Source organism: Chiloscyllium plagiosum, chromosome 16 (genome assembly GCF_004010195.1).
Source record: "Chiloscyllium plagiosum isolate BGI_BamShark_2017 chromosome 16, ASM401019v2, whole genome shotgun sequence".
Taxonomy (NCBI): domain Eukaryota; kingdom Metazoa; phylum Chordata; class Chondrichthyes; order Orectolobiformes; family Hemiscylliidae; genus Chiloscyllium; species Chiloscyllium plagiosum.
Window position 1 is genome coordinate 5,290,160 of NC_057725.1, and position 25,504 is coordinate 5,315,663.

General features: G+C 41.2%; 1 protein-coding gene across 12 annotated transcripts in view; it reads left to right on the forward strand.

The window, feature by feature from the left end:
• The window catches only part of nav2a (neuron navigator 2a), a 1,099,168-nt gene that overhangs the window by 977,565 nt on the left and 96,099 nt on the right, over positions 1-25,504 (forward strand). For 10 of the 12 annotated variants that reach the window (XM_043705381.1, XM_043705372.1, XM_043705374.1 and 7 more), the window contains 4 exons: positions 7,496-7,540; positions 14,539-14,699; positions 15,958-16,146; positions 25,275-25,327. In XM_043705381.1, the coding sequence (XP_043561316.1) occupies positions 7,496-7,540; positions 14,539-14,699; positions 15,958-16,146; positions 25,275-25,327 (448 nt within the window). The remainder of the gene's footprint in view (positions 1-7,495; positions 7,541-14,538; positions 14,700-15,957; positions 16,147-25,274; positions 25,328-25,504) is intronic. The other 2 variants (XM_043705378.1, XM_043705379.1) reach the window with 1 other exon arrangement.

Here is a 25,504-nt window from a genome sequence, read left to right on the forward strand (position 1 = left end):
TTCAAGGAGCTATGAACCTGCACTCCAAGGTCTCTTTGTTCAGCAACACTCCCTAGGACCTTACCATTAAGTGTATAAATCCTGCTAAGATTTGCTTTCCCAAAATGCAGCACATCGCATTTATCTGAATTAAACTCCATCTTCCACTCCTCAGCCCATTGGCCCAAGGTCCTGTTGTAATCTGAGGTAACCCTCTTCACTGTCCACTACACCTCCAATTTTGTGTCATCTGCAAACTTACTAACTATACCTCTTATGCTCACATCCAAATCATTTCTGTAAATGACGAAAAGTCGTGGACCCAGCACCGATCCTTGTGGCACTCCATTGGTCACAGGCCTCCAGTCTGAAAAACAGCCCTCCACCACCACCCTCTGTCTTCTACTTTTGAGCCAGTTGTGTATCCAAATGGCCAGTTCCCTTTGTATTCCGTAAGATCTAATCTTGTGAACCAGTCTCCAATGGGGAACCTTGTCGAACACCTTACTGAAGTCCATATAGCTCGCATCTACCACTCTGCCCTCATCAATCCTCTTTGTTACTTCTTCAAAAAACTCAATCAAGTTTGTGAGACATGATTTCCCACTCACAAAGCCATGTTGACTATCCCTAATCAGTCCTTGCCTTTCCAAATATATGTACATCCTGTCCCTCAAGATTCCCTCCAACAACTTGCCCACTAACGACAATGGGCTCACTGGTCTATAGTTCCCTGGCTTGTCCTTATCACCTTCCTTAAACAGTGGCACCACATTAGCCAACCTCCAGTCTTCTGGCACCTCACCTGTGACTATCGATGATATAAATATCTCAGTGAGAGGCCCAGCAATCACTTGCCTAGCTTCCCACAGAGATCTAGGGTACGCCTGATCAGGTCCTGGGGATTTATCCACCTTTATGTGTTTCAAGACATCCAACACTTCCTCCTCTATAATTTTGACATTTTTCAAGATGTCACCATATTTCCCTACATTCTCTATCTTCCATGTGCTTTTCCACAGTAAATACTGATGCAAAATACTCGTTTAGTATCTCCCCCATTTTCTGTGGCTCCACACAAAGGCTGCCTTGCTTATCTTTGAGGGGCCCTATTCTCTCCCTCGTTACCCTTTTGTCCTTAATGTATTTATAAAAACTCTTCGTATTCTCCTTAATTCTGTTTGCCAAAGCTATCTCATGTCCCCTTTTTGCCCTCCTGATTTCCCTCTTAAGTATACTCCTACTGCCTTTATAATCTTCTAAGGATTCACTTGATCTATCCTGTCTATACCTGACATATGCTTCCTTCTTTTTCTTAACCAAACCCTCAATTTTTAGTCATCCAGCATTCCCTATATCAGCCTTTCCTTTCACCTTGACAGGAATATACATTCTCTGGACTCTCGTTATCTAATTTCTGAAGGCTGCCCATTTTCCAGCTGTCCCTTTACCTGCGAACATCTGCCCCCTACCAGCTTTTGAAAGTCCTTGCCTAATACCGTCAAAATTAGCCTTCCTCCAATTTAGAACTTCAACTTTTAGACCTGGTCTATCCTTTTCCATCACTATTTTAAAACTAATAGAATTATGGTCGCTGGCCCCAAAGTGCTCCCCCACTAACACCTCACTCATCTGCCCTGCCTTCTTTCCCAAGAATAGGTTAAGTTTTGCACATTCTCTGGTAGGAACATCCACACACTGAATCAGGAAATTTTCTTGTACACACTTAACAAATTCCTCCCCATCTAAACTCTTAACTCTATGGCAGTCCCAGTCTGTGCTTGGAAAGTTAAAATCCCCTACCATAACCCCCCTATTATTCTTACAGAGAGTTGAGATCTCCTTACAAATTTGTTTTCAATTTCCTGCTGACTGTTAGGGGGTCTATAATACACACTGTGACAAAATAAAGACACACTACGTTAGTGCTGTTGCTGTGTGATTAGTTGCTAGGTCCTTCTCTTCACCCTGGCCTTTCACTTCTGATTGTTATTCTCAGCAATGGTCAAGGTGAGATTTTGGAACTTGGTGTGCCATGCACTCTTGGCACAAACCAGCACTTCCATCTCATTCCAAATACTTTTCTATTCCTCATTTATCGTTGAGTTGCTCTGTTTTGCTGATGCTTCAAAGAGAAATGGTAATCATATGGTTTACCTGTACATCAGCTAACAGTTTAAAATTTCCATATGATATTTTTGTGTCAACAATTCTCTCTCACCTGCATAAGATGTTATTTTCCATTTTTTTTAAGGATCTAAAGGTATTTTACCGGGGCAACGTTTTCACACAGAGGGTGGTACGTTTATGTAATGAGCTGCCAGAGAAAGTGGTGGAGGCTGGTATAATTGCAATGTTTAAAAGGCATTTGGATGAGTATATGAATAGGAAGGGTTTGGAGGAACATGGGCCAGGTGCTGTCAGGTGGGACTAGATTGGGTTGAGATATCTGGTCGGCATGGATGGGTTGGACCAAAGTGTCTGTTTCCATGCTATACATCTCTATGACTCTATGTTCGCTACCTTTGTTATTAACAAGGAAGGTAAATGTGTAGAGCTGAAGAACAGACTATTTTAATTAAAATAATATTACATGAAAATATGTGGTTTAATTGTCACACAATATTTTTGCATTGTGTCTTAATTAACAAGTGAAACAGCACAAGGGGAGTGGTGGTGATTTGGTAATTTTACTGGGCTAGTAATCTGGAAATCCAGACCATAGGGATTTGAATCTTGTCAAGAATTAAAGTCACATTTAATTGTTATAATGAACCAATCTGGTTTACAAATATCTCTTCGGGATGGAAATCTGCCACCCTTCCTTGGTCAGACCCACGTATGACTCCAGACCCACAGTAATGTGGTTAACTTTTAATTTCTCTGCAGTCAGTTAAAGATGGGAAATAAATTCAAATCCCAGGAAAAAGAATTATTAACCAGATTCTTTCCAATTGTGGTCGTGCCCCTTTCAATTTTGCAACAGCTTTGTGCCACTGCCTTCTATTTCAGGAAGAAATATTAACCAACAGGCACTGTAACTAATTAAACATAATTTACTCAAATCTTATTTTAAATGACAAAAGATCATCAAATGTCACTGAGCCATATAATCTTAGAATATTGACGGAGTAGCAGCATGTTTTACACTTATGTAAAAGAAGGAAGCATATGTAAGGTATAGACAGGACAGATAGATTGAATCCTTATAAGAGTATAAAGCAAATAGGAGTATACTTAAGAGGGAAATGGGAAATCAGGAGGGCAAAAAGGGGACATGAGATAGCTTTGGCAAATAGAATTAAGGAGAATCCAAAGAGTTTTTACAAATACATTAAGGACAAAAGGGTAACTAGGGAGAGAATAGGACCTCTCAAAGATCAGAAAGGACGCCTTTGTGTGGAGCTGCAGAAGATGGGGAGATACTAAAATGAGTATTTTGCATCAGTATTTACTGCGGAAAAGGATATGGAAGATATAGACTGTAAGGAAATAGATGGTGACAACTTGCAAAATGTTCAGATTACAAAGGAGGAAGTGCTGGATGTCTTGAAACGGGTAAAGGTGGATAAATACCCAGGACCCGATCAGGTGTACTCTAGAACTCTGTGGGAAGCAAGGGAAGTGACTGCTGTGCCTCTTGCTGAGATATTTGTATCATCAATAGTCACAGATGTGGTGCCGGAAGACTGGAGGTTGGCTAACGTGGTGCCACTGTTTAAGAAGGGTGGTAAGGACAAGCCAGGGAACTATAGATCAGTGAGCTTGACATCGGTGGCGGGCAAGTTGTTGGAGGGAATCCTGAGGGAATCCTGAGGGTACATATATTTGGAAAGGCAAGGACTGATTAGGGATAGTCAACATGGTTTTGTGCGTGGAAAATCATGTCTCACAAAATTGATTGAGGTTTTTCAAGAAGTAATAAAGAAGATTGATGAGGGCAGGGCAGTAGATGTGATCTATATGGACTTCAGTAAGGCGTTCGACAAGGTTCCCCATGGGAGACTGATTAGCAAGGTTAGATCTCACGGAATACAGTGAGAACTAGCCATTTGGACACAGAACTGGCTCAAAGGTGGAAGAGAGAGGGTGGTAGTGGAGGGTTGTTTTTCAGACTGGAGGCCTGTGACCAGTGGAGTGCCACAAGGGTCGGCGCTGGGTCCTCTACTTTTTGTCATTTAAATAAATGATTTGGATGCGAGCACAAGAGGTACAGTTAGTACGTTTGCAGATGACACCAAAATTGGAGGTGTAGTGGACAGTGAAGAGGGTTACCTCAGATTACAACAGGATCTTGACAAGATGGGCCAAAGGGCTGAGAAGTGGCAGATGGAGTTTAATTCAGATAAATGCGAGGTGCTGCATTTTGGGAAAGCAAATCATTTAATGGTAAGGTCCTAGGGAGTGTTGCTGAACAAAGAGACCTTGGAGTGCAGGTTCATAGCTCCTTGAAAGTTGAGTCGCCGGTAGATAGGATAGTGAAGAAGACGTTTGGTATGCTTTCCTTTATTGGATTATTGAGTACAGGAGTTGGGAGGTCATGTTGCGGCTGTACAGTATGAGGGGCATGGATAGGATAAATAGGAAAAGTCTTTTCCCGTGGTGGGGGAGTCCAGAACTAGAGGGCATAGTTTTAAGGTGAGAGGGGAAAGGTATAAAAGAGACGTAAAGGGCAACTTTTTCACACAGAGGGTGATACGTGTATGGAATGAGCTGCCAGAGGAAGTGGTGGAGACTGGTACAATTGCAACATTTAAGAGGCATTTGGATGGGTGTACGAATAGGAAGGGTTTGGAGGGATATGGGCCGGGTGCTGGCTGGTGGTAATAGATTGGGTTTGGATATTTGGTCAGCATGGAAGGGTTGGACCAAAGGGTCTGTTTCCCTGCTGTACACCTCTATGACTCTATAATGCCTGAATTATCTATATGTGCAATCACACTAGTATTCTTTTGTGTAAATTGCTTATCAATGGCATACCAACATTTAGCCACATCAGAGCAGATGCATTGTCAATTTTAAAGTTGGGTTTGTGTGTCTGAGTCGAGAAATGTGTTGTATAAGTGTGTAACATATGTGTTAATGTGTTATATGTATCTGTGCAGTGTATATGTGTGTGTTTGCATATGTAATTGGTATGTGGTGTGAGGTGTACGTGTATCTGGGGATGTGAGCAGTGTATGAGTATGTGTTTGCCTATGTGTAGAAAGCATGCTATATTGTGTGAGTTGTCTGTGAATATGTGTATGTGTAGTCTGTTGTGTGGGAGAGAGCAATGTAGTAGGTGTGCTTATTTGTGTGTATGCAATATTTGTGTATTGTCAGTAGACTGTTTGTGTGTTATTTTTGTGTATGTACTATTTCTTAATGGTGACTCGCCATATACACTCATGTATAGGTTGATCTCATGTATAAGTCCACCCCTTATTTTGGCCAAAAGATCTGGTATTTTTCATATACATTATGTATAAGTCAACCCTCATTTCTCAGGGGTCTCTTCCTGACCATATATGCAGCGTTAAAGAGCATGAGTTGCACATTTTTGATTCAAGTACAATACCTACATTATCACATGTTACGCACACCATTTATGCAGCATGATTTTCAAATTTTTAAGTTGAATGTTGATATATATATATATATATAGTTTATATTTATTTATGTAATATTTCTATACATATATTTGACCTGTGCATATAAATATCCACATAACTTATGGTAGCCCTCGACCTTGACTTCCTGCTGTTGCCTCAGTTTCTTGGAAGTAGGTGTTGTGTGTGCAGTTGTGCTCTGTACTTATTGTAAAACTCCCCCAAATTCAATAATGGCCATACTTCTTTTCATTTTGTTGTTTATTATTTTATGTAGCGATCTGGCTCTTCTTTGTCCATTTTTTGACTTATGCCAAGCAGGAATTTCATCTCCTCGAATACAACACCTCACGTATAAGTCAACCCCTAATTTCAGCTGAAGACAATGGTCTTCAAAACTCTATCTATACACGAGTATATACGGTATTTATACACCATCAATTAATCTTTTAAACTTGAGGCAGGTCCAAATGATTCAGAGGTAACATCCATTAGATATTGGTTTAATGTTTTGAATAAATCTGTACTGTGCCTCCATGGATTGCTTAAGAGAAATATGCCAATATGTAAATCTCCAAAAATCAGGGGGTATTTTCCTCAGTACAGTCAGGTGCTTGCTGAAGATGTGTTGCTCTGTGTTTGAACACACACCATTAACACTGATTGCAACCAAGAACTGTTTGGTGCAATGCTTTATAGACCGTGTGGAGAAAAAAGATTATCACTGCCACAGACAAGAAAAATGAAGCCCAGAATGCCTAACCCTAAATCATATCAAAATATCTTATCCTGAATTGAAAATATACATGTTAAATATTGCCAGAAATATGTTTCCTTCATTGTACGAGAGGTGACTCCACTGTGTAGTTTATATCAAACAGCAGCTTGATTATTACCATACTTCAAGATGTCAGTTGGATTAACTAGATGGATAGAGTGCTGTTTGTATGACTAGATTCCCTACAGTGTGGGGGAATAGGCCCTTTAGCCCAATAAGTCCACACTGATCCTCCAGAGAGTAACCCACTTCGCTCTGACTAATGCACTTAACGCTATGGGCGATTTAGAATTGTCAATTCACCTAACCTGCACATCTTTGGACTGTGGGAAGAAACCAGAGCGCCCAGAGCAAATGTGCAAACCTCCACAGAGATAGTCACCCAAGGCTGGAATTGAACCTGGGATCCTGGTGTTGTGAGACAGCAGTGCTAACCACTGTGCCACCCTAAAGTACATTTGCTGCTTCCTAATAAAGTGATAATGTGAGTACAAAACATCACCAATGAATTAAACAATGCAAATCCAGTGACTTATATCAGCCAACACACCTAATAATGTACAAAACATTTGTTTCTGTTAGTAATAATGGAAGATAATTCAATGAAGTACGATGCCAGAAATCTGAAATAGAAACAGAAAATTCTGCTGGAAATATTTGGCAAGTTTGGGATCATCTGCGGGGAGAGAAAGGGAGTTAGGTCAGACACTGGCAGACCTGCTGAATATTTTCAGTGTTTTCTGAAGTTAGCTCTATATATCACATTGCGAATGAAAGAAAAGTGTTGGAATTATTAGTTTTTAATAAGCAGTCAGTAGATGCTTGCTCATAGTCTTTGCATTTTAAATTTGTGAGACTAGGGACCAGTTTAAAGTACAGTCTCTGTATTTGCTTTATCACAGATCTGCTAGTTACGCGGAAAGTTTTGGCATAAATGTTTTTCACGTCATTAACTTTGTCTCCAGGTACAAACTGCCATTTTGTTTTCTGATATTGAACAAATGTCATTGGCGAGGATTTCAGTTTTGGTTACATGTTGACGTTTAAGACCTTACATGTTTGAATACATGGTGTTTGAATACATATCTTGCTGTCTGTTAACTTTCCAACTGGTACTTTTCTTAGCTGTCTTCTCACTTTCCTACAGTGACCCGCAGCTTGATAGGAATACCTTGCCTAAGAAGGGATTCAGGTATTGGTACTTCCCTCATAAGTAATTGCTTTTTGTATCGCTGGCATCAGGCACCATGTAAATATGGCAGTGCGAGTCCATTTTCGTTTGTGCTAGCATCTCACTGTCTTTCTTTTACCACTTTTTTGCTTTTTTGTGCGAGTACATAGCTTGAACTTTGGAATGTTTTGGAATATGACGTGACCGCGGCTTTCGCTGGACTGGCTGTTGTGAGCATGAATGCTAGTGCTTTTGCAAAAATGTCTGATGGCTGTAAGTCATGTATGATGAGTCTGGTTTTTGTGTGCATCGTTTCCTGCCTCCCCTCCCCTTAATTCTTCATTGCCAAGTTTCCTTCTAGGCCAGTGAAGGCAAGGGATAAAACTATTGACAGCGGCAATTCAAGCTTTGGGTTCACAGCAGAATCAATGCATCGTTAATGGTGGCACCAAGGAGCATTTTACTCAGAAGAACCAAAGTCGGGTCTGTCTACTTCTTGGCCACAACTGCAGGCTGGGGCTATTTCTGGCAGCAGGCCCTGGTCTTGTTGGTAATGCGTCAGTCTGAGAGATCTCTCAGACATTGCTTTGTTCATTCGGTTAGGGAGAGTGGGCAGCTCTTTGAGGCTACGGGGAGAGAGGCTGTTATTGCTCTGGCAGGAGGCCACAGGTAGAGGTTGCCAAGAGGTTAGGCAACACACGAGGATAACTCCACCAGGAGGTGTCCTTTTGAAGACGTATGAAATAGTGTAAAGTTAACCCCTCCACAGGCTAACTGAGAGGTCTCTTGGCTGGCTGCAGTGAGGCAGCTCCAACAGGAGGCGCCATCGTGCTGTAGAAGGTCATGGTCTGGACGGGTTAATGTTCATTTTGCATTTGGCTCCACCCATTCTCCTGATGTGACAGACAATGTCTGGGTGGAGACACAGATTTGTACTCTAGCTTTCAGCGGGAGCAGATGGATCTGGACCAGCTCTCTAAAGGTACTAGTTATTATACCGAACAAATATAGTTGTACGGATTTTATCATGGTTTTTGTTAGACAGATTTTAAATCAGTAAAGAGAATCAAGAGCTATGGGCAATAGGCAAGAAAGTGATAGTGAGGATTATCAGATCAGCCATTGAATGGTATAGCAGACTTGCTGGGTTGAATGGCCGACCTCCTACATCTTCCGATCTATGGCTATCTAAGAACAGAGCCTATCCTGTAGCTACTCTACAGTGATGCATCCCTTATCACCAATCTCTAGAAAGGCTCAATATAAAGTAAAGACAACAAAGGCTCGTTGGCAGCAAACTTCCTCAAACAACCATTACTCAGTACACGGCTGGTCACAGGGGCAATAGCAGAAGGTACCAGGAGTGTCATCTGGAAAATGGCACATGTAGAATCCTGTTGCCAACCTCCTGTTGAGGAGAATGTTCATATGCTATCCACATGCACAGTCAGCCCACAAAGGGCAAGTTATCAGACATCAGAGCAGGAGTATGGGAATTGAACCCACAGTGTAGGTATCTCTCTGCATTGCACTTTTGCCCTTGGATGCTGCCTGAACTGCTGTGCTCTTCCAGCACCACTAATCCAGAATTGCAAACAAGGTACCCAGCCAACTGACCTATGTTAAACAGGCTTGCAGATTGCAATGGAGAAGTCCCGACTACTTGTTGGGTACATATTTAAGGTAGACAGAGAGACTTTGCACCACTCAGCTGTTTTTCGGTGGTAGGTCTCTCCCACGTCATTTCGAGAAGCATGGTATTGCATAGACTTATAGATACTTACAGCGGAAAAGGAGGCCAGTCAGCACATCATTTTTACACTCATCAACAAAGATCTGACTGCACTAATCCCATTGTTCAGGAATTTTTCCAACATCTTGGATGGCAATCCGAATGAAAGAGTTAACTATCCTTATTTAGTCACAAAAGATTGCTGTATCATTTACAGATAGTGCTGTTAGCCTCATGGGCATTTTTACCCATCAGGGCGAAAGTGAGGACTGCAGATGCTGGAGATTACAGTCGAGAGTGTGGTGCTGGAAAAGCACAGCAGGTCAGGCAGCATCCGAGGAGAAGGAGAATCGACGATTCGGGCAAAAGCTCTTCATCATTTTTACCCATCAGTCTGGCGCACTGTTTTCACATGGACATGTACAGTATTGTAAAATTATGATAAGGCCACTGTTGGAGTACTGTGTACAGTTCTGGTCACTTGGCTGTAGGAAGGATGTTTTTAAACTGGAAGAGTGCAAAAAAGATTTGCAAGGATGTTATTGAGTCTGGAGGGTTTGAGTTATAAGGAAACGCTGGATAGGCTTGGATTTTATTCCCTTGAGCGTAGGAGGCCAAGGGATGACTATGGTGATTGTAATGAGGTCAGCCAGGTAGACATAATAGAATGAACTCTGTGATTGGGGCTGTTAACCTGGCCCAGTCAGGGAGTCCTGGCTGACAGGGGTGTCAGAGGTTCTGTTCAATCAGGGAGCTGGCTCTGAGGGAGCTGGATCAGTGTCAAGGACTCTCCATATATTAATGAAGGGAGACTTGGTGATGGGATACCGGCCTCTGTGGAGTTAATTCAGTAACCTCATTGAGGTTTATAAAATCATGAGGGGCATAGATAAGCTGAATAGCTAGGATCTTTTCCCTAGGGTAGAGGAGTCCAAAACTGGAGAGCATAGGTTTAAGCTAAGAAGGGAAAAATTTAACAAGGACCTAAGGGGCAACTTTTTCACACAGAAAGTAGTGTGGACATTGAATGAGCTGCCGGGGAGGTGATAGAGGTGAGTACAGTTACAACATTTAAAAGACATTTGGACAGGTAGATGAATAAGAACACTTTAGAGGGATGTAGGTCAAATGTAGCTGAAAAATGTGTTGCTGGAAAATTGGGACTCATTCAGTTAAATAAATCTGGTTGTCATGGATGAGTTGCGCTGAAGGGTCTTGTTTCCAAACTGTACAATTCCTTGACTCTCAAAGGACTAACATTACATGTCATAAAACAACTTTGAAATGCATTGTGCTGACTCCATCACTTGTAGTGAATGGTGAAATGTGACAAATCCATTCATTTTATTGCAATGTAAGTCATTAATCTCTAAATCTTTTGCATGGGAGATACCGGCTGCATCATTATGTGTTCTAATTCTTTTGACTATTCCCATTTCCATTTGCATGCTGCACGATGCAAAGTCTGAAAATATTTGTGTGCACAATGAATTATTACTTGCATTGTTCTTAGCAACCTGCCATTTGTCACAGCAACAACTTGTATTTATAAATTGCCTTTAGATGACACCTTTACCATTGTAAAACATGTCAAGTCACTTCACAGGAGCAAAGCTTTGACACTAAGTGACATAAGGAAATATGAGGAGGTGAACAATAAGTTGGCTGTGTAGTTTTTGGATAATTTTAAAAGGTGTGGAGAGGTTCAAGGACAGTTTCCCAGAGTGTCAGAACTTGCTCCTGACAGTACATCCACCAAGTTAAATTTGCAGTCATATAAGGAGCTGGTCTGTATGTGAGCAGCAGAATGTAAGTGACTCCTCGGTCTCTGTTTGGACAAACTTCACAGGAACGTCTACATTTGAAGTGCAATGCATGATGGTTACTGCTTTGCGCTCCACTGGCCTCTCTCCACTCTCAACAATCTAGGCTTTGTAGGTTCAGTATTCCTGAGCTGCAAACCTTGTTCTCCGTTGAACCAGATGCCATTTAGATGAAGAACAAATAAGAGTGGTGACCTTTACCCTTTTGGAATCTTATAACCATACTGTACAGAAGATGCTCTTTGGCCCATTGCAACTGCACTGACAAAAGCTACTGTAACTCTACACTGGTCCTCGTATCCTGCCATAGCTTTGTATGTTATGGCACTTGAAGTGCTTATCGAAGTAATTTTAAAGGTTGTGACGTTTCCTGCCTCAGCTACCCTCCCAGGCAGTAGACTCTAGACAATCACCATCTTCTGGGTGAAAACAATTTACCACAGATCACCTCCTAAACCCCCTGGCTTTCACCCTAAAATGTTGCCCACTTGCGAAGCCATTGAGTAGGCATTAACTCAATAATGGAAAGATCCAACTCGTGCAATCCTTCCTTGTTACCCAGATAATAAACTAGTCAGCTTTTTTGACAACTGGGAGGACAGCTAACGTGGGGATGTTGGGGTGTGGGGGGTGGGGGGGGGGGAAGGGGGAGGTGTATCAAGTCAAGGTGCTTAACTGGCCATTAATTTACCTTTTTACTGAAATTAATTAATGTGGGACTGAGAAAGAAGGAGTAGGAGCATGAATGAGAAAACTGGAAATACTGAAAGCACATACATCTTTGCAGCACACTTCCAAAACCTGGCTGTTTCTATTGTTTGATATTCACTCTATGCTCCTCATCCAGTTGAAATAGAAAATGAGAAACTTGCTTTGTGCTTGACACCTCGAAGGTGTGACAGAGCACCGCAGTTCTCCTCAGTACACCTCTTGGTAACAATGAAATGGAACTCGCGTTCAAACAATCTACACAGTGAGAAAAATTCTCCTTCAAAGAAACATTTAAAGATTTAAGTATGCTCAAATGGTTAATCTGTTGTAAAAACAAACATTTATTCAGCAAATGCAGTGGCATTTCCTTTAATAAACTGATAAATTGTCACCCAAAAACTGAACAAGCCCTCTGCTGAGTTAAGTGTTTCTGTAGCTTTTGAAACTCTGCCGAGCATTCAACATAGAGCTGTCAAGTCAAGCCATTTTCAATACAAACTATTGAAACTGTGGGAATAGATAATGCTTTTTTTTTGTTTCTAAATGACAACAGGTGTCACCAATCAAACAGTCTAGGAGCACAGGGCTGTGTTCTTTTTCAAAGCAAATGCTGCTGAAGGTTTCTTTTATACGTTAAAAGCAGTCTGGACATTTAGGGTCTATTCAGATCAATACAGTCAAGTTCTCAGGCAGTGATTTCTTCAGTTTTTAAATGAATACCATTATTTTTCTCAATGAAAAAGCCATTTGAGCCAATCCCAACATGTAAACAATGCTAGTTAATGTTGTAGTTAGTTTATAATTTCAGGGCAGAGCTCTATAATGAATCACTTCAGATTAAAAGCATCTGCATCAAAGTACAGATTTTTAAAGTTGTTAAAGCATCAAACACATGGCTGTCAGAAAATTTCAACACCACTTGGTGACCACGAACCCTCCAACAACATGTTTTCTTTTTGGGCTTTCAAAATGCACACTGGGGCACAGAAACACAACGGGAGTGATTGGGGGAAAATTCTCATTTCCTTTCAGTCATTGAAGTGTAATCCCAACCTCATAAGAGGTGTCTTTCACACAATCCCAGCAGCCCCCCCCCCTCCCCACTCCCCAACCCATCACACAGCCAGCCATGCAGAAATAGTTTGTGGCTAGAAAGGTCCTGCATCATCAATATCCCCAGCCAAAAGGGACCAGCTTTTGCGTGTTCCCGAACTCAATTCCACCTCCTACAAGACAGAATAACTCAGCCCTTTTCTGGTATTTAATGTTTCTCCATTTCATGCACTTTTGTACATTCCATAATTGAAATGTGCAGCCGTTCCATAATATAGAACCTAAGGAGATTATGCTTAAAGCAGCAATTATCTTTCAGTGCTCAGGTTTACGGGAAAGTTCTTATAGCTTTATCTGTGGACAACTTATCCATTTAGATTTAGGTTACTTACAATGTGGAAACAGGCCCTTCGGCCCAACAAGTCCACACCGACTCTCCGAAGAGCAGTCCACCCAGACCCATTCATTTACCCCTTCACCTAACACTATGGGCAATTTAGCATGGCCAATTCACCTAACCTGCACATCTTTTGACTGTGGGAGGAAACCGGAGCACTTGGAAGAAACCCATGCAGACACGAGGAGAATGTGCAAATGCCACGCAGACAGTTGCCTGAGGCGGGAATTGAACCCGGATCTCTGGCGCTGTGAGGCAGCAGTGCTAACCACCGTGCCGCCCACTGTTAAATAAATGTCATTTATTGGATGGGGACAGAGCATTGAAATTGCTCATGACAAAGATTAATTACAATTGAACCCACAAAGCCTATTATTGAATCATTTACTTCTAAACTGTGATTGAGATCTGAATTCCAATATGCTCTTATTGATATGAGATTTTTGCATATACTGGATTGTGCTTAACCCCTGCACTGTTAATCTTGATGAACTGTTTCACCTATTGCAGTGAGTATTAGAGAAGGCTCATTTGACCCAATGCATATGTATGAACTCTTTGTGAAGGCATATTCCATTACATCGCTCGCTTTGCATATCCTTGTATCTAGTTCTCTTTGATTTGGCAAGAAATTCTGAGGTGATGTTCACGAGCAAATGTAATGTGCCAAATGGCATATTGCATTGGTTCTTGGCTCTCAGGCATAGTCTACAGTGGAAATAGCCCAGAATTTCAGTTGATCAGTGCTTTTGCTTGTGAACATGAGAGGTTTATTGTTGCATCTTTCATTGCCAAATTTACACTCAAAAAGTGCTGGAGTACTTATTAAAATACTCAGCAACTGGGAAGTTGCCTAGTAAACACATAAAGTAATGCTCAAGCATTCAAAGCTAAGACAATGCAATAATCACCAGCTCGTTTCACATGCTGTGTCAAATGTATTTGTGTACCCAAATTTAAATGTTAAATCCGAACCAAATAAAGGGAGCGGGAAAATGAAGATTCAGGCATTTGAGATTAAGTCCTGCACCCCTTCTCAGTGACAAATGGGACAGTGTTACAAAACATTTACTTTGGAAGTGAAAATATTCTGCATGTTATTTGTTGAAAACTTAACTACAAAGTAATATCTAATTACCTCTGCATGTTTTAAAACAATACCAGTGTTTCTCTTTTAGTCCTCATTTTCTGCTTTATCCTGCGATTAAAAATGGAAGCTGAAGCGAAAACATTTCAAGTGACAAAAATTTTATAATTTGAGTCTGAGCACATGATCTTATGAAGTTGCTTGATGTTTCTGCAGGTATACTCCGTCATCTCAACTGCAAAGTAATGAGGAGACAAAGGAGTGGCTGCGTTCGCACTCTGCTGTAGGACTACAGGAGAATATCAACAATTCGCCATTTTCGCCAGGATCTAGTATCACGTCACCCTCCGCAACGAGGTTTAACTTTTCCCAACTAGGTGAGGTTTCAATCCAGAAGTTGGCTTGTCTATTTGGCTTACATCTGAAGTCATCTCTCCAAATACTGGTAAAGCTACATCCGTGAATGTGCTAAATTACGGCCACCCCACATTCCTGTGAAATTAATACCAGAAAGGTTCAACATACTGTATGAAATCAACTTCAGAAGAATTGTTCATTCTACCCAATTATCTCCCTTAGCCATCTTTCATTGACTGCAGCTCAAATAGGTCACAGAGTTTAGAGCAAAGAGACAGGTCTTCCAACACATCATTTCCTCTGGTATGCTGGTGACTAGCTGTATAATCTGTTCTAGTCATTACTGCCCTGTAATCTTCAAAGGGTTCAGAACAGTGAGATAGCAACATCACAGAATCACAGAATTGGGGCAGAAAGAGGCTGTTCAGCCCATCTGCCCGCACTGCCTCATTAAACAAGCATAATTAACTAATCAGAAGTGGGTACTGGAGATTAGAATCAAGATTAGAGTGGTACTGGAAAAGCACAGCAGGTCAGGCAGCATCCAAGGAGGAGCATCAGTAATTAGTGCTAATGCCCTGCATTTCTCCATTTTACCATTGCTGACTATTTCTGTTCAAATAATCATCCAGTGCCCCTCTTGAATGCCTCAATTGACTCCATCACATTTTCAGGCAGTGCATTCCACACCCTGACTCCTGCATGTGTGAAAAACATTTTTGTTTCTTTGCACATTAGTTTAAATCTATACTCTCTCCTTTTCTTCTGCAGGGCGGGAAATCTTGTCTCTACCCTGCTCAGCCCACTCATGAATTTAAAAAACCTAGCTCAGATCTGTCAGTCTTTGGCTCTCCAAGGAGAACAGTCTCAGTTTCTTCAGTCTATCCTCTTAAGTGAAGTTTCTCACTCCTGGAACTATTTCTGAAAATCACTCCTACACTTTATCACCAATGTATTCACATCTGTTGTATAATGTAATGCCCGCAACAGTACTCCAGCTGAGGTCGAACAAGTATCTTACACAAGTTCAATGTCACCTCCTTGCTCTTCTACTCTGCTAAGGAAGATAATGCACAATATCATTATTACATCTAGACAGCACAGTATACATGCAAAAGTATATCAAAAATGGAAAATTCTCAACACTATTACTTTCCACAATTGACAGTCCAGTTTTTGAGAAGTGATTTAAATCTCAGCGAGATCTAGCAGAGTCACATTGAGAAGAATTCTTTGTTGAATTTGCTGAATTTCACAACTCAGCTTTCTTTTCAACAGCGAGTCCAACTACAGCCACCCAGATGAGCCTGTCAAATCCCAGCATGCTACGCTGTCACAGTGTGTCCAACCAAGATGGGTCATATGATCCATACAGCGATTCCAGGTTCCGGAACAGTTCTATGTCCCTGGATGAAAAGCACAGGACTATGAGTCGTTCCGGATCATTCCGCGATGGATTTGAGGAAGGTTAGCAATGGAGGCATTGAATTCTACATGTGATACTAAATGTTAGCCATGAGGGGATGTTTAAAGTTAATCTGACAGATACAACTTATACATGAGGAACAAGAGCAGGCTAATTGGATCTTTGAACCTGCTCCATCATTCAGTAAGATCAAGGCTGATCTGTTTTTAATCTCAACTCCACATTCCTGCCTATCCATTGATAATCTTCCCTCCCCTTGGACAAGAATCTACCAATATCGGCCTTAAAAATATTTAAAAGATGTGCCTTCACAGCTTTTTGAGGGAGGGAATTCCAAAGACACTCAAACTTCTGAGACTGAGAGATGTTTTTTCCTCATCTTTGTTTTAAATGGGTGACCCCTAATGCTGAAACTCTGACCCCGGGTTCTAGATTGTCCTACAAGAGGAAACATCCTTTCCACTATCAGCCGGTCAAATCTCCTCAGGAGTTTGTATGTTTCCTTTGAGTCACCTCTAACTCTTCAAAACTCCAGAGGATACAGGCCGAGCTTGTCTAGCCTTGCCACACATTTCAGGCATTCGTCTAATAAACCTTTTCTGAACTGCTTCCAACACTTTTAACATCCTTCCATAAATACGGTGACCAGTACTAGACACAGTACTCCAGATGGAGAACATTAGAACTGCAGATGCTGGAGATCAGAGTCGAGAGCGTTGTGCTGGAATGACACAGCAGGTCAGGCAGCGTCCGAGTAGCAGGAGAACCGACGTTTCAGGCATAAGCCATCATCAGGGCTTCTACCTGAAATGTCGATTCTATTGCTCCTCGGATGCTGCCTGACCTGCTGTGTACCACACTATCGACACAGTACTCCAGATCCAGTTTCACTAATGTCCCACATAACTGAAACATATACTTACATTCTGTTCCCCTTGCAATAAAATAAAGCTTTCCTCATTATTTCAGGTCATCCACATTTTGTTTCATGCTGTGTCAAATGATGTAATTGTAGAGGTAAGAAGAAAGGTACATTCAGTCTAAAGCACTCAGGCATTTTGAGGGGAGATGAGAATATAGAATTTGGAATTGGAAACCCTAAACAGATAAGCCATGATCTTATTGGTGGCCATGATGTGAAGGAGCTGGTGTTGGACTAGGGTGGACAAAGTTAAAACTCACACAACGCCAGTTTATAGTCCAACAGATAGCAGTACCTGACAAAGGAGCAGCAATTCAAAAACTTGTACTTCCAAATAAACCTTTTGGACTATAACCTGGCATTGTGTGAGTTTTAACCATGATCTTATTGAATAGAGAAGCAGGCTTGAAGGGTTGAATGGCCCACTCCTACCCTCAATTCGTATGTTTGGATGTGTACTCTTCAATTTAAATGGGAATTCTTTATTTTGAATGTTGAATTCCAGCGTTCAGGAAACCTGACATTTCAAACAGAAGTTACTATTTGGATAACTCCTGAAGGTCTTGCCAGAAAGTCCAGTCAATGAAAGAATTTCTGTTTTAGAACAGTGGCATTATTCTGATGTACAATCCCAACATAACCACTTGAACTTTTAAAAGTAATGTATCAAAAATTTAGGTCTCAAAAATGAAAATTCACAATGCAATTTTTGGAGCATATGAGAAAGATGGAAAGGTAAATAAAGCATTTATTTTGAGGAAAAGCAAATGACTGAAAATCTGAAATAAAAATTAGACAGTGTTGGAGAAACCCAGCAAACCTGGCAGCTTCTTTGGAGAGAGAAACAGTGTGTGAGACAGTCTGATCAGAAACTGACCCTCCGTTCTGAAGAACACTCATATTAAACTCGAATATTAGCTTTGCTTTCTCTCCCCACTGATGCTGCCACATCTGCTGAGTGCTCCAGCACTTTCTGTTTTTGAATTGAAAGATTTATTTCTCCAAAGCTGTGAATTCTCTGGAATGACTACCATGTCGTGTGTACCTACGTTAACAATTCACCTTTTTTTACAAATGCTGCCCATATTCACGTAGAGATGCTTTACTTTATTCTTCCCATTCTCTCAATCTCTGACCTTATTTGGGATGTGACGGCCCAGTAATATTATCGCTAGACTATTAATCTGGAGACTGAGGTATTGTTCTGGGGACCTGAGTTGAATCCCATTGTGGCAGATATTGGAACTAGAATTCAATTTTTAAAAATCTGGAATTAAGAGTCTGGTGAAACCATTGCTGATTGTCAGGAAAGTCCTATCTGGTTCTTTAATATCCTTGAGGGAAGGAATTATCTAGTCTGGCCTACGTGCAACTCCAGACTCACAGCAATGTGGCTGACTCTAAACTGCTCTCTGGGCAATTAGGGGTGGACACTAAGTGCTCGTCTGGCCAGTGACGCCGAGATCCTGTGAATGAATAAAAGAGAACCTTACTGGTGTACTCCTACGTTTGTACACTCTGTCCTTCCAGCCATGTGTGGTTGTCAATACTCAAATGGTTACCTTGCTTTGTGACCTTGTCATTTCCTATTACTTTACCATCTCGTCCCTCACATGGTCCTTTCCCATGGCATGGTTCAGTGTAAAGCCCTCTTTACCACCTTAATTAAATGAATCATCAGGATACAGGTCCCAGCACAGTTCAAATGATATCCTTGCCAATTGCAGAGAGTCCCACTTGCCCCAGTACTGACTTCAATGCTCCATGAAGCAAAATTCATTTGTACATTAGCCTTCAAGCTATGCCGTATTTCTCTGGTCTTATTTACCCTATGCCAATTTATCCATGTCTGGTATGTCTTCTGTTCAGAATGCTAGGCGAAAGTGGGTACTGCAGATGCTGGAGATTAGAGTCAAGATTAGAGTAGTGCTGGAAAAGTACAGCAGGTCAGGCAGCATCTGAGGAGCAGGACAATTAACATTTCAGGCAAAAGCCATTCATCAGGAAAGACCTGCTGTTTTACTCCACCACTCTATGTTTTTGTTTCTGATCTCCAGCATCCACTGTGCTTTGATTTTATCACAACATCACTTACCTTGCCATCTTTATTTTGTGTTAATTCATTTATTTTTCTTAGTTAATTTATAATAAATAAACCCTACCATGACAAGACAGCTTTATTTCTCTTTAGTAGTAAGTTGTTAATCCTTAACTGTGAGTGACGACGAAGGAGCACTGCTCCGAAAGCTTGTGATGTTAAATAAACCTGTTAGACTATAACCTGGTGTCATGTGACTTCTGACAATTACTAGATACTGAGGAAAAGGCAGAAATAGAAACATTTGTTTATCCCTCTGCACCCAAGTTCTCATTCCTGATGAAGGGCTCCTGCCCAAAATGTGATTTTCCTGCTCCTCGGATGCTGCCTGACCTGCTGTGCTTTTCCAGCACCACTCTAATCTTGACCCAAGTTCCCAACTACACATCCAGTACTGTAATTAACACTTATGGCACCAGTTAATTTCAAGCTGATTGACTGATAACTGCCACTGCCTGAAAACTCCTCATTTATCTAGGCTTTTTAAAAATTAATTCACGGGGCATAGGTGACCCTGACTGGGCCAGCATTTATTGCCATCCCTAGTTACCCTTGAGAAAGGGGTGGTGAGCTGCCTTCTTGATGTGCTGCAGTCTCTTTGGTGTAGGAACACCCACAGTGTTGTTAAGGAGGGAGTTCCTGGACTTTGACTCTGCAACTGTGTGGACGAAGAGCCAAAATTATTCCAAGTCAACTGGTGTATGGATTGGAGGGGAATCTGTCTATGGTGGTGACTATGTCTCTGCTGCCCTTGTCCTTCAAGGTTTTGTAGGAAATGGTTTGGAAGGGACTGTTGAAATACTATCAAAAAGTTGTTACAATATATCTCATATTCAAGTGTTTATTTTTTGCCCTGATGTGCATAAACACACTTCTGACTTGTGCTTTGTATATTGGTGAATGGGCATTAAGGAATCAGGAGATGAATTCTAGTTGTGATGAAGATCAACTGATACGATTTGGGAAAATTCTTGGACTCATATGTAAGAGCCAGATGAGGGTTCTTATGGTGCAGGGGTAGTGTCCCCACCTCAGTGCCTGAAGATCTGGGTTCAGGGCACACACGCTACACAGGTGTGTCCAAACATATCTGACTAGGCTGATTCAATAAGTGTGCTGATAAGAGTCAATTTCCACATAGGGATCAGGGTCTAGTTTCTAGAAGAGAGAAGTAGTCTGCACATAAGATATACTTGGTGCAGACCGGTCTCTGCTTCCTCCTTTATTACAAGAATATTTTTGAGATTACCACATATTGCACCACCCTGAGGAACACTCGCAGTGATGTCCTGGATCTGAGATGTTTGGTCTTCATCCACCACAACCATCGAACTGTGACTCCGAGCACCGGAGCACTCCCACTCCCTCACATGCCCATTCACTTCCATTGTGTCAAAGCTCTTACACCAAAACTCACCAGCTAAATGGAGGCGGTTTGTCATGAGGCAAAAGTGAGGACTGCAGATACTGGAGATTAGAGTCAAGATTAGAGTGGTGTTGGAAAAGCACAGCAGGTCAGGCAGCAACTGAGGAGCAGGAAAAGCCCTTCATCAGGAATGAGGCTGGGAGCCTCGGGGATGGAGAGATAAATGGGAGGGGGGCTGGGCCGGGGAGAAGGTAGTTGAGAGTGGAATAGGTGGGTGACAGTGATAGATCTGGATTTTTAAAAAGATTCTTGGTGTAAGTGCACCCAAGTGAGTCTGAGCATGAACTTTTATAGGTTTCATGTCCTTTTAAAAAAAAGTCAGATTTATTTGTGCTTGCTGCCATGGTGAATAATCTTGCACTGCCCCATATTTTACCCATATACCAACTTGTTGTCTATTCACTGAAGCTATCTATAGCTCTTCACAGCCTCTGTGTGTCCTCCTTACAGCTCATGTCCCAACTATTTTTGCACATAATCAGCAAATGCTATAACATTGCTCCTTCTCACTTCACCTAATTCTTCAACAATGTAGTTGATAAATAGCTATTGTCTCATCTTTGATCCCTGCTGCAAATCATAGACCACAACCTACCAAGTTGGACGTGTGTATTTACGACTAACTCTGCTTGCTATCTGTTAACCAATTAGGGTATTGCTCATCCTTCATTGCCCTTTGGAAGCTGGTGGTGAAAAACTGTGTTCTCCTTATCTGTTCCTGCAATGGCTTCTTAAGTACTTGTTAGGATTTCCTTAATAATAGAATTCCACAGTTTGCTGCTGACTGATATTAGGCTAATAAATCCGTATGTAAGTTGTCTGTAGATCCATGCCTTTATTTCTTGAACAGTGGAGTTGCACTTCCCAACTTCCAATCTGCTGTGACCACATTATACCCTTGGCCAAACCACTACCAATGCACGCTGTGTTGCTATAGCTGTGTCTTTTCGAATCCTAGGACGCAAGCGACTGCGTACTGAAGATTTCTCGAATTTCAAGCCATTTGTTTTTTACATGGAGACTGAAATTTGTTTGCTATGTATACAAGTCTGACACTTTGTGTACTGTAAACTGTCCCTTGTGTTTCCCCTGTTGTGGTGGTGAAGTCTTGCACAACAGGGGAACATTGCTGAAATGGGAAATGGCATAATCTGCCAGAGGGATGAGAATCCAACCTGGATCTTATATTTCCTGTAAACTTTAGAGAGAGGCACGGGCAGATTTAAAATGCTCTGGAGAAAGCCTAAGTTAAGCTTGCATGTGAAAATTTTGCCGTAATTTTACAGATTTCTGGAAGGTGCTCCCCATAACATATGCCACCTTGTTTCCTTCAGCAGCTACAAGTTCTTTGCTACCTCTGTCAACAGTAAGGTTTGCTGCTGCTCTATAGGTGTCATGTTGATACAGTGGGGGGAGGGTGTGGGTTTAGCTCAGTTGGCTGGATGGTTGGTTTACCTTGTAGAGTGATGTTCAATTCCCACACCAGCTGAGGTTACATTGAGGGGCTCGCTTTTCAGCACCTTCCCTTGTCTGAGGTCTGGTGATCCTCAGGTTAAACCCCTGCCAGTCATCTATCCCTAATGATTTGATTTATTATGGTCACATGTATTGAGATACAGTGGAAAGTATTGTTTTGCATACTAATCTGACAAATCCTACCTTTACATAAGTACATCAGTGTAATAGAACAGAGTATAGAATATAGTATGACAGCTAGGTGCAGTGAAAGATCATCTCTAATATATGAAATGTCCATTCATAAATCTGCTAACAGCAGGGAAGAAGCTTTTCTTAAATCTGTTGGTATGTGTTCTCAAACTTTTGTATCTTCTGCCCGATGGAAGAGGTTGGAAGAGGGGTCTTTGATGATGATGGCTGCTTTCCCGAGGCAGTGAGAAGTGTAGATGGAGTCAATGGATGGAAGGCTGGACTTTGTGATAGACTGGTTTGTGTTCACAGCTTTCTGTAGTTTCTTGCAGTCTTGGGCAGAGCAGTAGCCGTACCAACCTGTATGTGAGAGCCTGTGGTCTCGTAAAACTATGATAATCGTACCTTCCCCTTAGTGCAATTCAGATCATAGCAACAATCACTTTTTTTCTGATCTAATTGACCTTTCCAATTTTTGTTTGCAGTTTCTGTGTAGATTTCTGAGATGACTAAGGTGCTGAAACAAGTCAGGGAAGGTTTAGTGAATATCTGCTCGAGTGCACAACAAAAAGCAAACCTCAGTCATCTCTTGTCAGTAGTTGGTATTAGAAACCAATCCTGTGCACTGCAGAGATTGTGTGTGGCAAGCAGTTATTGCAGTGACAAGCAAAGGAGATCTCTCGTGTACCTGAAGTCAATGCACACGTTAGCATTTAACCCCCAAGTAAACAGTTAAAAAGATTTCCCCTGCTCATTGACTGTCATAAAAGAAATTAATTTTGGAACGCTTTGGTTCAAAATTATAATTTAAATGTCGTAGGATGAGCCAGTATTTCTTACCCATCCCAATTTGCCCTTGAGAAGGTAGTAGTGTGCTGCCTTCTTGAACCCTGCAGTCCGTGTGCTGTAGATACACCCACAATGTTAAACTAAAGCAAAGAGCTGCGGATGCTGGTAATTGAAGCAAAAACAGAAATTGATGGAGAAACTCTGTTGGTCTGGCAACATCTATACTGAACTGAAGAAGGGTCACTGGACTCAAAACATTAACTCTGCTTTCTCTTCACAGATAGGGCCAGACCTGTTGAGTTCTTCCAGTGATTTTGGTTTTTGTTTCAGTCTTAAAATGCTGTTGGGTTTGCTGGTTGGTCTGTCTAGTTTCGTTCCTTTTTTGAGATTTTCTCATGATTGGTACAATTGAGTGACTTGCCCAGTTGTTTATGTTAAGTCTCAGCCACGTTGCTGTGGGTCCAAAGTCATTCACACATGGGGTAGACCAGCTAAGGAAGGAAGTTTTCATTCTGTAAAGGATAACAGGCCAGGCTAACTGGGCATTAGTAAAACAGAGATTTTTAATGACAGTCATTAGACTCTTACCCCAGACATTTATTGAATTCAAGTTCCATCTACCATACCCACGTCCTGATTAATAGTCTGACACCACTAGGCCTTCAGTTGCCAGAGAAAAAAACAGGATTGAAGTAAACCAAGAATTGAAGGACAATCTGCAAAATTTCCATGCGTGTTGCTCCCATAGAGGCTTGCACCTCTGCTGAAATGAGTCAACTCAACACAGACCAAGAGCAAAACCCTGACAGCCTCCTTATCACTGCATTTCAGAGATTCTCCAATTAAATCACAGAATCACAGGAGAGTTATAATGTAGCAAGAGGCCATTCAGCCCATTGTGCCTAATCCAGATAGCACCTCTTGACTGATGTAAGCAACAAGCATAGATTGTTAAAGACTTTCACTTTTGAAGAGCTGAGCTGCTGTCAAATATGACGGAAGTCTGCAGAAACTCAGCTAGTGACATTGATATTTTAGTGACCACTTTTAAGCAGCTTATTCGAGGGGAAAGTGGGAATTATTAGTGGGTGATGATAATCTGCAGGTACTTTTCAATCACAATTGGCATTTATCTCAAGTAAAAAATGAGTCCAATACAATACCTTTTGGCTGTGCTGCCCAGAGATTTTTTTGTATGTATATAAAGCCTAGCTTTGAATTTCTAACTTTGAAGAAACCTTGAATTGTGGTATTGCCAGGTGCCAATACGATCCGGCTCTGTTGCCATAATCATCTAAAATACAAAAGTGTTTTTTAGGGAGCAATTTTTTTTCCTTAACTGGGGGTGACATCACTGAACCAAGTAAGCTGCATTTGTGATTGAAGAGATGACGGAAAATGTGCCTTTTATCTTGGCTAATTTTGGCAGCTTGGACTGTCGGCAATGCAGAAATTTATCACTCACCTTGACAAAAGCTGCCCACAAAGATACAGCAGCTCCAGAACATCAATCTTCCCTTTTCTGACATCAGGTCGAATTTGATCTTTTCTAGCAGACCTTTGTGCTCCAGTGAAACAGCAGGTCGCAGGTTCGTTGATCAGCCAATCAGATTAAGGAACTCTCACAAATAGAAAACCAGAGACTCTGAAGGCAGGGAATATAAATCACAAATAAATATTGGACAGAAAGCAAAAGAAAGATCAGGTCATGATTGAAGTTTAAAGGAGAAATGTGGATTTCAGAACAATGATAGTTTTACTGAAAACCAATTTTTTGTTTAATAAAATATCTCAAATGTTCTATGTTCTTCAGAAGGAATGCTATGTAATTGGTTTTTGTGGGGCGGAAGTTTGGAGTTAATGTGATTTAATGCACCATTTAGTGTTCAGGTATTCCTAATTGAACAAGGCTAAGCATTTACATTGTGCTTTACAAAGAATATGGTGGGAAAATCATTGAATTCATCGAATCAGTGATTTTTAAATGTTCTGTCTGCAAAGACTGTAACAGTGCACCCTACAGAAGTGTAAGATGTTACTGACTGCCCTGTTTATATTTCCACTTACAGTCGTGCATGATTGATTGCTCTCAGCTTTACAGAGTAATATGGTGACACTAACGGTTTTGCCACTATTAATACCAAAATTCTGGCTCATTAGCCATTATCAGTTGCATTAGTTATTTACTGAAAAGCTGTTTTTCACACACAGCCTACCATGACTAATTGTTTTTATTTTTCTTTTCTTTTGGTCTGCTAATTCTGCCACAACCTGAAATGTTCTACAGTTCATGGCTCTTCCTTATCTCTGGTTTCCAGCACCTCATCTATATACTCAACGGTAAGCTCCAGTACTTTAACCACTTGGCTCATTCCTTCTTCCCTACATAGTTAAAGTATGATCAGATAGGAGATTTCGTAGGAAAGAAAATGAAGAAGTCTTTCTGTGTCATGAACTTTTAAATAATATAGTAATTTCATGTTTCCCTGGCTCTCCTCCTTATACTGTCTTCACATC